Raw genomic sequence first — 14,648 nt, forward strand, 5'->3', positions numbered from 1 at the left:
ACGGGTTATAACAACGCAATAGGTTACGCTCTCACATACAACTCAATTACGAAGTACAGGTCGTAAATTGAGAGATTCGGGAAAAAGTTGACGCTTATTTATATTCTCAATTTATAAAACGCTGAACACAAGTCCAACAATAACTTCAGCGATACGATAGACAAAAACAAACAAAAAAGTTTCATAATCGCTAAACCCGAATATAACAAACAATTTATAATAATAATACGAATGACCTGTTTCATAACCTCGTTCATGCTACTACAGCGGGTATTTCTAAAAACGTTCTTTGGTTCTGAACAGATAGCGGCGATCTTTTGTATTTACGGGATACTATAGGCAACCTCGAAAATGCTTTATAATCGCTTAAACCGAAAACAACTAAATATATTATATTTAATATATTTATAACAATAAATGTCTTTTAAAAATGTAGTCGGCGTATACGCTGACTTTGAAATAAAGTTAGCAATTTACTTTTCTAAATAATTAAATACAATTAAACAAAAGTTAAACTATTGTGTTGTGTTTTTCACTTGTAAGCTGCATATTCACCGCATGAAATGTGTGTTAGCATTGTCAAACCACACATTAGTGTGAGAAAATAAAAAATATACTACGGGAGAAAACTTCATATGTGTCCTCATATGCCTTGTTATGAGTATCTTTCTTCTCTGTCGAAATATATCGTATGTTTATATTTGATTTAAACGCAGTTTTCTTTCGACACATTTAAATCACACGTCAATAGCGCCGTCATGCGAAAATGGGTCTTATGCGTTTCGGCAAGCGTTTGTTAAACCCAACATGTGCTTTTGCGCAGTCAGGCCATAGGCGATGCTGTTCGCTTTAAAATCACTCAATATGCTATGTTTCTCCTCACCAGAAGGAGGGATAGCTGAGTGGGCTATTTATATGATGAGCGAATATGGAATAAGACCCATTTTCGCATGACGAGGGTCATTACAAATCTCATTGCGAATTGAAAATGCCACATTTAAGAACAATGCTTTTTGATACAAAATTGAATTCAAAATAGCAAACTTGTTAATAATGGCAGCCTATCCACACATTAAGGAATGATTTTCAGACGTGCTGACCAAGTACGGAAAACATTGTGGTATGATAATTAAACGATTTTCTCTTATCGTGACACTATAATATTTCGCTAATGATTGTTTACTCATCTTGGAGGCGAAAGTGAAATTCTGCGAGATTGATTGTAACGCGTAATTGTAACAGGGCCACAATTTGTGTCGTTTGAGCATACAGAGAGAAGTCCGGAATTCCTTACACTGAACAGTGCTGCATCCTTTGAATTGAGCACATACGCAGTGATTTAGCAAACATTCAGAGGTTGTATCTCGAATCAGTTTATTAAATATTCGAAAATATTCATGCGTGTTTGTTGGCGTTATGTAAAAGTCACTAAGATGAAAACTGAAACAGCTACGCCTAAAAGCGCATTAGTGCTCTATACCTATGTTTATGTTAGCGTTGTTGACACCGTGTGAACTGCTCGGGTAACAAGTAAAGCATAAACAGCAATGTTTATATACTTTTATTCCTCCATATACAAGATACGAAGATTATTGTATATTTTGAATTGGTATATGGTGTCAAAAAACAAAACTTTTGTACACGGAACTTTCATTATGAATTTATATTCTTGGTGAGATAGTCATTTGATATTAGAAAAATATTCCTTTAATATGATGGTGACTGCAAATTTTCTTTATATTAAGTTCGCATAACCATTTTCATCATACTTTCTATGCTTTCAGAACTTCCAAAAAGCATGTTGTTTTTATTTTGTCTTAGTTATTTCTATGAAATAATAAGGATGATAAAAAGTGCACACAAATTCGACCCGTGCGCTATGACACACACTTTATAAAGTTGAATGGCGTGTGTTCATTTTAAACTTGCGATTGATTTTCAAAAATTAATTGCGTCTTAAATTATGCAACAGCGAACATCTTCAGTGCCTTCAGCGCTTTGATATAAGTTCTTTGGTTGACGTGAGTCGAATCTCGAACATTTCCGCGCAGAATCTATAAATTGCAATCTAGTGTCAGATTTAAACCAATCAAATCGCAGCTCGCTATGAAGTCACAATGAACAGGGCATGCTTCGCGTTAATAATTCGTTCTCTTCAGCGAATCAGCATTCTTTGAAAGACTTGACTGGCATCTTGGAAATACGACTACTTTGAGGTGAGGCCGCCTCTTTACGGCCAACTGTAGCCGTATCCTATATAGCAAAAAAAAAACGAATCCATTCTCGACTCGACGTAAATGGTGAACAGGAGCGGAAGTCATTCGTCTGCAAGTAAATTATCGTAAAAAAATATACGTAAATTATTCGATATTAAATTATGGATGAGGAGCCCAAACGGAATGTGTTACATTGGTTCAGGAAAGGTCTACGACTACACGATAATCCCTCGCTGAGGGAAGCATTGGACGGCGCAAGTTCGTTTCGGTGTGTTTACATTTTGGATCCGTGGTTCACAGATGTTTCGCAAGTTGGAATAAATCGATGGAGGTTGTATTTACTTTCTTTATTTTGATTTGAGATAACATATCGGTACTTTCAATAAAATGGGATTCTCTGTTTACGTGTAGCACGAACTATGCAAATCGATCGTTCATTAATTGTCAACTTGACCTATTTTCGCCTCAATCGCTTTTGGTTGTTATGTAATGATACATGTACATAGATTTGTATATATTTATATATAAATATACATGCAATATATATATGCAAAAGAAACATTCGTGATGACATTTTTGAACAAACGCTGTTAATGTGTAGTTTCCAAGGGGTTATGGAGGTTTCGGTAAATGACAAGTTCGGTAAATTGATTTATATAGTAAAAGCCGTGGAGGTTTCGGTAAATTGATTTTATAGAGGAGGTATACCTACAACGAGGTGTAAATGACACCTATTATCGGCTTACAATAACATTAGGGGCATTTATTTGCAAACTGTGGATTAATTTTGATGTACATTAATTGAGTTGTTTGGCACTAATTAATTTATCTGTTTAAATGTACGGACTTGATTTTATCAAATTAAAGATGTTTGCAAAGTGTTATTATTAATGATCCAGGCTTGCAACCTATTGATATTCTAACCGATGGAGGTAAATTATATATTAAAAGTTTATCTTTAGGTCATGATCGTTTTGTATTTTATATATGTTTTTAAACAATTAGTTGATAAAAACCTTAATTAAAGCGTATCAGTTAAAAAAAATATTATAATGTGGCTCTTACAAGAGGTGGCCTCCACGTGGCAAGAGCTGGGCAACATATTCATTATGTTAGCAAACTACCTCATGTTTATATAATGGTTAAGTTTCGGTGGTTTAAAATACTAAGATCAAATATGTTTGTTTCTTATATAAATAAATTTCTTGCTCCTTTTTCCTACAATCAGGTCAGCACATAAGGTATTATTCTTAAAATAATCTAGATATGTATGTTTAGATCGTGAACATGCTTTAAAGGGATCTTTTCACGCTTTGGTAAATTGACAAAATTGAAATAAGTTGTTTCAGATTCGCAAATTTTCGTGTTAGTTATGATATTTGTGAGGAAACAGTAATACTGAACATTAACCATGCTCTAATATAGCCATTATATGCATCTTTTGACGATTATAAAACCTAAAAATTATAAAGCGTTGCAACGCGAAACGATTGAATAATTTGGAGAGTTCTGTTTTTGTCGTTAAATTTTGTATAACTACGAAGATTGCTTATATAAGGTATAAAATACGTGACGCATGTATACTCGGCGGAATAGCTCAGTAGGCTGAAGCGTTTTTACTTCAGGACTCTGGCAGGACTCCAGGGGTTACTGGTTCGAAACCTGCTCCGGGCAATGTTCTTTTCCTTTTTTTAATTTTATTCTTGATTTTTTACTGGAGCTTTTACGATCCAATGTTTACATTTATCAATATAAAGCATTTAATACATAAGTTAAAAAATGCCAAAATCTGTGGAAAGGCCCCTTTAACACTGGTGGCCGAGTTTTTACATACACGACCAGTAACTTTCAAACTATGAAATAAACAAACGTTTTCCTTCTTAAATCATGTTTACAAAAAATACTGGTGGTGACATCAAAGGATGTTTATTTGTGGTAAAAATAACATTATTATGTAATTGGGTAATTATAAAATTATAATGGTCATTGTCAAATAAGAAATGATCATCAGCCACATCAATGCCCTGGGACCATCCACAGCGGTCCACCACATGCTCGACGACGACGAGTCTTGAACGATGAACGACTGATATCGTTGAAATGTAACATTAAATTGAATTGTGTCGTACATGTATCTCATTTGTATTAGAAATGTAATTAAATTAAATCAGCATGCGGAAAATCTGAATGATAATAATGTGTCGTATTAATATTGTAGTGTGTCAAAAATGTATCTTATTAATATGTGATTACTCCCTAATTATTGTTTTAAATGACATGAAATATTCAAATATATATATTGTATCCATGTTTTACTTGTTGCTAAATAAAACGGATTACAAAGTAAATCAGTTATTATTTTTTATTGAACCGATTCGTTTAGGCAAAAAATGATATCAGTTATTTTGGCCGTAAAACCCATTGTCCCAGTACAGTAGCCAGGTGCCTGTGTATTAAGTTGATAAGATAATGATCATCACAGCAGCTTGCTATTACACAGTGTATTCATTCTGCTGGCGTTGTGTTAGATGTCATTTTTTATCAGTTTTCAATTATGTGTATCTCTTCGCTTAACTCAACGTTCAATGGCACGCGCACTTAACAAAATTATAAAACATAACGCGTATCATTATATTACTTTTTATTAATTACGTACACGTATTAAATTTTATATATTGTTTTTTTTCTTGTGTTTTTCTCAACCAGAAAGAAATAATAAAACATATAAATAAATATAAAATTCAACATGAAATCATTTTTATTAAATCATATTTTACAAGAAACTTTTTAAAATAGCATTAAACTTACATTGATTCCGCCATAAATCATTACTTCTTATTACTATTATGTTACTATTATGTTATTTAAATAAAAGCACTAATTAAAAAAACAACAGTTTTGCGTTATTTAAATCGTAAAATTAACCAAAAATTTCCTAACAGAATTCGTTTTTCAGAGGTAGCTCATTCATTTCCCTTAATTCTTTACCTTAGGCATAGCATTAATTACTCAACTCAAAATTAATCCACAGTTTGCAAATAAATGCCTCTTATGTTATTGTAAGCCGATAATAGGTGTCATTAACACCTCGTTGTAGGTATACCTCCTCTATAAAATCAATTTACCGAAACCTCCACGGCTTTTACTATATAAATCAATTTACCGAACTTGTCATTTACCGAAACCTCCAGCACCCGTTTCCAAGATAGAGTATTGTCAATATAAAGGCCAAGAAGTTTTTGACAATTTACAGTTTTGATCACCGTATCTGAAATTTTAAGTTTTAGATCTGTTATGTTTTGAGCTTTCCGTTTTGACCCTAATACCATACAAGTAGTTTTTAGTGGATTAATAATCATGTTATTAGTTTGGCACCAATCATTAACAATTGAAAGATTTGTTTGTAGCTTATTTTGAAGTGTTTGAATATTTGTTCCCACAGTGTGCAATGTTGTATCATCAGCATACATTGCAGAATCACATGTTAGATCTAGCGAAAGATCATTAACGTAAATAAGAAATAGAAGAGGTCCTAAAATAGATCCTTGGGGAACACCAGCAATGATGCTTTTACAAGTAGAGTTAGCGTTTTCTGCTTTGATAAATTGAAATCGATTGCGGAGATATGAAGAAAATAGGTCGCATGACCTATCATTAAAATGAGTTTTAATTTGTGTAAAAGAACCCTATGGTCCACAAGATCAAATGCTTTTTTTAAATCCAAGAAAATTGTACCTACCAGATTTCCATTATCAATTTGTTTAAGCCATGAATCAACTATATTAATCAATGCTGTTTGACAAGAATGATATTTGCGAAAACCCGACTAAATTTTGTTTAATAGACCTGTAGATTCTAGATATATATGCAATTGTTTAGCTATATGCTTTTCAAATATTTTAGATATAGTAGATAAAAGTGATATTGGTCTATAATTATTGGGATCTTTTACCGATCCACCCTTGTATACAGGTATTACGTTTGCAATTTTAAGCATGTCGGGAAAGGTTCCATGTGATATACAGTTATTTATCAGAGCAGTGATTGGTTGTATAATGAATTTGCATAGTTTAATAATGCTTGGCCCTATACCATCAGCCCCAGCAGATTTGTTTTAATGAAGTTGATTAATTAAAGTACTAACTTCTAATGTAGTAATAAACTGAACAGAGAAATCTTTAGATTCTAGCTTAGAATTTAGATTTGTTTTCAGGGAGTGTAAATCGTGTTCAGCAAATTGAGTCTTTTTAATAAGTTTCGAGATGTCAACAAAGTGGTCATTAATATTATTATTTTTATATTGCGCATGTGCACATTTTGATAAAATAGTAAAACATATAACTATCAGTTACTTTAAATGCTTTGACAACTTTCTCGCTACTGTAACCTTTCTGTACTGAATACTTAAGTGTACAACTGAACCTTCAGTGATTTTTTTGCCTTTAACTGAATGTTATTTATGTGGTATGTTGTTTAAAAAATAAAGTTGAGATCTAGAGTAAAATAATTATAAGTCATGAGAGACTTGATGTTAAAATGAATTTATATTCCTATATATGGCAACGTGCATAACTAACATTATAAGTTATTTTATAAGACTTTATTCTTGTTTATTTGCCTTTAAATTTAAATATAAGTGAATACATGTATGAACAAAATTGATGTCATTTGTCATCAATAAAAAAGCAAACAATGCACACTTAGCTGATAATCACATAGTAGACGAATCCTGCTTTCTAATAACAGAATTGGACATTTTCTCACTTCTATCTTCTTTAACAAATCTGACTCTCAACATTTCAATGCAATGCTAATTCAAAAATATGTTTTATAACTAGCTTTGAAAAACATGCAAAATGAGCATTTAAAACACTTTAACTAAAGCCTTAACATCATAATTTTTCAGCATTTGATGCTTTGATTACTGTGTTTAAGTTCAATGTGGCCTAATTGCTATTAAAGTAAAAAATTTATTTTTGTATTATGTTTCTACAAACTACAACTCACACTTGGATTTTATTCGCTCACACAATAAAAAAAACCTGTAAAATTGTGGAAGAATATGTGAAGGCAAGCAAGCTTTAAGTTTTGCCCTTTCAATTTTGTAGAAATTTTTGTTTTGTCCTTTGACAGATTTCTGCTACAGTGTCTTGAAGATCTCGATTCTAGTCTGCGGAAATTAAATTCCCGTCTGTACGTGGTGAGAGGACAACCTGTGGATGTATTTCCAAAATTGTTCAAGGTAGGAGTGTGTTTACAGTGTAAATAAACATTTTTTTCCTTCTTGATAAAGTGCCCATTGAAGGGACTTTACGCAATTGTGGAAAAAAAATTCCCAATTATTGTGCATACAATCACCAAAAAAAGATAAAATGCATCTATGTGCACAATTATAATAAGCACTGAAACAAAACATTTCAGCAAAAAAAAGGAATGTAAAAGAATATTAAGGTTGGTTTGTGCTATTAAGTTCTAAGCAATTGATTAATTCATTGTAATTCCTAATCTGAAGATTTTACTGCACTTTTTTATACCAATTTCAGAGATTTTTGCTTGAATTTTTTCGTTGGTAGTGGTAAGAAAAGGAAGTAGCTACTCAATGTCTGGAAATATTACCATACTTGAAGTTAAGTCAAATGCATGCAGTGTACATAATGGTATTTATAATTTTGTAATACATTCAATGACTCAGAATATGCCTGGTTGCTATGCCTACACAACAGTTTTTATATACATGTAAGCTGTATCTTCTATTGTTGCTATATGCCTGCTATGAGACGATGATGGTTATATTTTGTTGCAGTGCGCATTCCGATAATATCGATAATTACTTCCACAATAACTTCCTCCGACTAGGCTAGATTTATTCCTATGATATTGATTTGTTGAAAGCTTAGTCAAGAGCTTTATTGCCATTAAATGTTGTTGTGTATAGATGTAAATAATCTCACCTATTGTGAAATGTGATTGCAATAATTTAACATTATATTTTGTAATTTAAGATAAAAGCTGCTTGTAGTATGACAAGTAATTTAATTAAGTAACTAGGATAATTTTAAATAAGAATCCTTATTGATTCAAAATTATTTAATATATTAGGAATTCCTTTTAAATTGAAAATCGTCACATTAAATTTAATATTTCGAAAATATCTTTTTACCTGAATCATTAACAGGTCTTTTTGCAGTCTCTTAATATTATATTGTTTTGCAGTGGATATGATTTTCCTTAAGGATCAGTAGGTTAGAGATTAAAATCCCTTCTCAAGGAGCATTCTCTCAATCTTCTATAAGAGGGGCCTTTTCACAAATGTTGGCATATTTTGAAGTTTGTTATTAAATGCTTTATTTGATGAATGTAAACATTGGATCTTAAAAGCTCCAGTAAAAAATCAAGAATAAAATTTAAAAAAGGAAAACAGTAGCCGGTACCAGGGCTCGAATCAGTGACCCACGGAGTCCTGGAGTTAGTCTGAAGTAAAAACGTATTAGCCCTCTCGGCTATTCCGCCGGGTATAGGCAGTTTAAGTATTTTATACCTTATATTAGCAATCTTCGTAGTTTCGTAAATTTAAACGACAACAAAAGAACTCTCCAAATTATTCAATCGTTTCGCGTTGCAACGCTTTATAATTTTTAGGTTTTCAAATCGTCAAAAGATACATATAATGGCTATATTGGACTATGGTAAATGTTCAGTAATACTGTTTCCTCACAAATATCATAACTAAAACGAAAATTTGCGAATCTGCAACAAGTTTTTTCAATTTTGTCAATTTACTAAACCGTGAAAAGATCCCTTTAAAACACCAAGTACTGATTCTACCATAAAAAATACTCCAAAATGTCTCAATAATAAGGTTTAAACTAAGCTATGTATATAATAATAACATTCAAGCGTGTAACTTTTGCTAATAATGTTGAGGACAATCAGGTTAATGTTTGCAAGTTACAATTATATAATAATGCACGTACACACCCAGACATGAGCATTATGCTAATACATATCCCAAGCTCTCCATTTGACTCCAGGAATGGAACATCAATGTACTGTCATTCGAAGAGGACCCGGAACCCTTCGGTCGGAGTCGCGATTCTGCCATCTCAGCTCTCGCACAGGACATTGGTGTCAAGATGATAGTACGCATCTCTCACACCTTATATGACCTTAAAAAGTAAGTGTGTGCATGTACTTGTACCTATAAAAATAATTGCTGTTTTGTGACCAATTTGAATTACAATAAGGCCGGACTGATGTTCACGAAAATGATATTAATTTTAATGCTCCCGAGGGAGGGCATATAGTGATCGGACGTCTGTCTGTCCTTCCGTCACACTACGTTTAGGTTTCGCGTTTAGGTTTCGACTTATGATGCTCATGACTTCTATGTCCCTTCACATAGCAACTTGATATTTGGCATGCATGTGTATCTAATGGAGCTGCACATTTTGAGTGGTGAAAGGTCAAGGTCATCCATCAAGGTCAGAGGTAAAAAAACATGTATCAAAGCGGCGCAGTAGGGGGCTTTGTGTTTCTGACAAACACATCTCTTGTTATATGTACAAATACATTTTTAATAAGTAAGTAATCCTATGTAATAAAATATTGAAGATTATTATGAAAACAATTCCCTATATCTTTTAAACAATGGATTCGGTTCGACTTCACGTAGTCTCCAAATTATTCGGCAAAACTGGGCGTTAACATGACAGTAATTAGCAGCAGACCTAAAAACGCCATTAAAAAACTTGAACATAAGTTAAAAAGTATAATGCTCTCTGGAAAAAAATTATAAAAATATTACTCCCACGCTTCCCATGTGGATGACTTGACGTTGTTGATGTAAAAAACTAGCGTTCATATTCCAAGGTCATAGTTCAAAGTTAAATGTTTCATATAAGAAATCAATCCCTCTCACTTGGTCTAGCAGGGATGGATCTTTAAATAACTGGAGTGTAAGGTTTTGAACCAGGTTCATAGGTTATGGTAACAGTACAAGGTCAAATACATGTACAGAAAACATTGTCCAGTGCATACCTTTGTTCGACATTTAATCTGGCAGAAGTGACAAAATATCTTATAATATCATTTTACACACAGGATAAAAAGTAACCGTTCAAGGTGTAAGGTCATAACTTTTTTGCAGAGCATTTCTTTGTCAAGCATGGATGGCTTTTCAATTAAGCAACAAGGATGGTGGAACACTGTTCAAGGCAATAACCGGATCCCAGTGTCAAGATTACAGTTCAAGGCCATATACTTTATATAAGAAACTAACCCATAATACTGTACTGAATGCAACATCGTCCAGCATAGATGTTTTTAGAATACCTTAGCAGAATTGACAGTCATTGTTTGCCATTAAGACCCAGGTCCTTATAACAAGGTCACATTTCAAGTTCAAAGGTCTAAATGAATAGGATTTTCAAAACCCTGCAGAACATGCTATCTTCCTGTAATGGAGAAGAGCTCACACGAATATAGTCCTAATTTAAATGTTAATGGAGACTTTTTCCAACCTTTTAGTTATTGTTTTTTTTCATCTTACAGAGAAAGTTAGTGGGGCCCTTCTGATGGGGATGTTACAATAAGAACTTAAGGGAATATCTATTCAGATTGTATTCATCTTTGGTATAAACATTAAACGTGACTGTGGACACAATAGGTTTTATAATAAAAAAGGCATTGTCATATTTACAAAACGCAATTACTGTGGTCATTTTCGGTTGAAATCTATGGAAGGGAATATCCACCAGTGCATGCATGCTGCTAAATTACAATTTCATTTTGCTCAATGACAATTGTAGTTCACTTCATGACAACACCATGTTGATATATTACAATTGGTAATACCCGCGATTACATGCATGTTGCTAAATGACAATTGCATTTTGCTTTGTTTTATTTGTTTCAAAATAACTGCGTCTTCCTTGCGTGTTTGTGCTTTTTTGTATCAGTTAGTGTTACATTACTTGCATACTTCGTTTTAATGTTTACTCAATGTATGCAAATCATGTATTCTTGCGAGTAAATGACAAATGAATCATTTCTGTTAAAAAGTCCATGTGCCTATCTTCTTGTTGCTTAACTATCATCATTTTAATACTAAGCAATGCGTGAAAATGCATATTTATTGTAAGTTTTACTAAGCGAAATGACTAAGCACAAGGCAGCAGCTCACATAAGGTAAGCCGAATGCCGACTGCATTAAGACGAACGCATTAGTAATACTGAATTCATAAAAGAGACTGGGAACCAGATTTTTCTATTAATTTTCGGTAGTTATCGGTCGTGTTCGTAAAAATGTTAATTTTATGCACGGTGTTGTTACATATATACCCTAACAAATTTCTCCATCGCGCCATTTTAAACGTGTGACCAAAAGGTAGCCAGAAACAGAACACGGTGAACTATTTCCATTAATTTGACAAATTTTCAGCCGCTAGCGGAAACTGTAGCCAAAAAAAGAAGCCGAAAACAAAAGTTTGGTACAATAACCTGTATTAAATGAAAAAACTGTCAGCTGCAAGCGGAAACTGTAGACGGACGAACGAATGAACGAATGAACAGACGGACGAACAGAAAAAGGGACGAACGAACGGACGGACGAAAGAAGAGACAAACGAACGGACGCACGGACGAACGAAGGCATTATGAACTTCACGGCACAATACAGTCAAGAAACCCGGTCAGCGGAAACGTCCGACTGCAGAACGAACAACCTAAAGCAAGTTTAAATAGTGTTCCAGACGAACGAATTGACGGACGGACGAACGGACGGACTAAATAAAGGACGAAAGGGCGCACGGACAAACGTAGGAACGACCGAAGGTACGGGTGGACATTTGCATATGCGGACTGAACAGACTAATATGGGACGACACCTTACGCACATTCATTAAACCCCGTTTTCTAAAAGCGCATATGCCTAGAGTATTATACAAGATTAGCCGGCTCAGGCAACACAGGTTAATCAGGGACGAAATTTTACGCCTTAACTGGATGTTCGCTTCCTTTAAAGGAACAGTGCCATAAAAGCGGAAAATGTTGCGCCAGACTAGCTTGTGCAGTCCTAGATTGTCAACCCAGACTAGCCGGCGCATTCCGCACAGGTTTATAGGGGCCGAATCATTACAGGATTTAGCTTAGAAAATACTTACTTTAAAGGAAAAATATCATAGTGGCGGAAAGTGTTGTGCCAGATTAGCCTATGCGCACTTCAGAGCATAGTCTCTGATGACGCTTTAAGAACTTGAATTCGGTCCAGTTTGTCCAGAATAAGGCTCACTTTAACGCTTGTGAGAAATGAGGCGTGTCGATAGATTTTCCTAGCGTTTAATATAAAAAGAATAGATACAATTATATAACGAGTTTCTTTTTTTTCGGTTTCGAAAATCTTTCCTGGAAAACCGTAAATATTTTAAATGCGGTCAAGTAGCATGATTTTGAAACCGCATCCTAAAAAAAATATTTTCGCACATTAATTCCACAGGCGTTAAACCTGCCAATACAATATTAAACTAACAAAATAGATCTGAACCAATGGTAAACCAGTTATAGTTGATATTAACATGTGTATTTAGTATCCCTTTATTGGCCATATAACTCACTCAGCTTGACACTCATGTATAGGCTTATAATTGATTATACTTGTAATGCCTGCTGTAACCACTTTCGGTAATAGTTTTAATACGCTGGGTCATATGAATGACAAGTTGCCTTTTAAATTTTTAAGTAATTATTGGAATTTATGTTTATTACTTTAATTATATATATGATATCATTGTGCATTACAAATGTAATTAATGCGTGTATTAAGTATCGTTTTAAGTACCTATCGAATTTCATTAAGTTTTTTTTCTAATCGAAAATATAGTCTAGGCGGAAAAGGTTGTCCCTAATTAGCCAGTATGGACTGCACATGCTAATCTAGGACGACACTCTACGCATAAGCATTAGGCCACGTTTTCCCAGACTGAAGCTCATATACAAATAAATGATATTAGAGGGTGAGGCATCGTCTTATTTTTTTCGACGAAAAATGCCTAATGTTTCCATGTTATCATTTTCTTAAAACATGTTCGAGATTCTCAACAAAACAGTCGATATGCGTCATGAAAGTAAAATCATCAACATTAAATTGCTAATGGTAATTCGTGTCGCCGCATTAGGCATGTTGTAGACGGCTATGTTTTTACCCGCTTACCGCTTTTTAGTAAATGAGGCTATTGGAAGACGGTATTTCGACATAATGAATATTCATAGTATTAAAATGAGGCATGTTTTAACGGAGGATTCCAGAGATAGTCGTTATTCCACGATTGATACCGGAGATTTTGATTTTGATGTTTAGAGTGATCTCCCGGCAATAGGAATTTACGCTGCAATTTGCGTTGGAATTATGTTTTTGAATACTGGTTCTCCTTTTCGCAGCGTGAACTATTTATAATGGCGGTGTATGCAAAACCGACAACTAATCCTTAATCAGAGACGCACTAGCAATCGACTTAAGAAAAAATATAGATCCACAAAGATATTAACAGCTTGTTAAATTCAGAAGCAACATAGCGAAATGCACATAGTAAAGCAAAGACCGCCGATAGAATAAGTATTCATACAAAGTCCAAAAGGTTAACTGCAGTTGTCAATAACACACACACGCAGTAAAGATATATATGAAGTAAATATAAACTTATCAATATGACAGAAACATATGAAGTGCTTGCACAGCTAATATAACTAGGCGAAATGCAACTACCATGTTACAGAATGCGCATGACAGTTGTTAAAATAAGAATGTCATTTAACAGCATGCATGCACTGGCAGAAATTCCCTTCCATAGAAATCGAATTTCCTTTTACATAATCAAAAAATATACGTTTTGACAATGGGTATCGGCCGAAAACGGCCATAAAATGGACAGCCCGATTTTACTGGGCTGTACCATTGATATAAATATAAAACTTTGCAGTGTTGGTGCGGTGCCTTAATAAAAATCTATTGGTTTAAAAATATCTAGTCTTTATAAGAAACGTTAGAAAGACGCAGTACTTTACAATGCCTAATGCTGTTAAAAAGCGGCGTTTTTATTGGTAGATGCACTTATAAAACAATGGCGCTGATTGGCCGAAAATTCTTATTTAGGATTGCAAGTAGGTCAATCCGTTTATAAATAGATGTTCCCACGGCTGACGTTGTACTTTAAGAAAATGTAAACAATAATAGTTTATATTCAAATATATAAATGAAAGAAAAGGATGATAAATCCAAAAGAACTTGGTCTTGTTTTATAGTTATAAATTACTATGTTTGTGTTATGTTACTGTGCTTATTATTAGTTATTATCATTAATATGATGTTGTTATTGTATGTTATTGTTTGTTTTGTTTTTTAAGGAGGAGAGAGAGAAAGAATAGCCCAATTTTTATAAG

General features: G+C 33.6%; 1 protein-coding gene across 1 annotated transcript in view; it reads left to right on the plus strand.

Moving 5' to 3' along the window:
- The first annotated feature begins 2,377 nt into the window (after positions 1 to 2,377).
- Positions 2,378 to 14,648, plus strand: part of LOC127838610 (cryptochrome-1-like) — a 67,306-nt gene continuing 55,035 nt past the window's right edge. The window contains exons 1-3 of the mRNA XM_052366439.1: positions 2,378 to 2,547; positions 7,350 to 7,458; positions 9,248 to 9,390. Coding sequence (XP_052222399.1) covers positions 2,378 to 2,547; positions 7,350 to 7,458; positions 9,248 to 9,390 — 422 coding nt within the window. The remainder of the gene's footprint in view (positions 2,548 to 7,349; positions 7,459 to 9,247; positions 9,391 to 14,648) is intronic.

The sequence above is a fragment of the Dreissena polymorpha genome, chromosome 7 (assembly GCF_020536995.1).
Source record: "Dreissena polymorpha isolate Duluth1 chromosome 7, UMN_Dpol_1.0, whole genome shotgun sequence".
Taxonomy (NCBI): Eukaryota; Metazoa; Mollusca; class Bivalvia; order Myida; family Dreissenidae; genus Dreissena; species Dreissena polymorpha.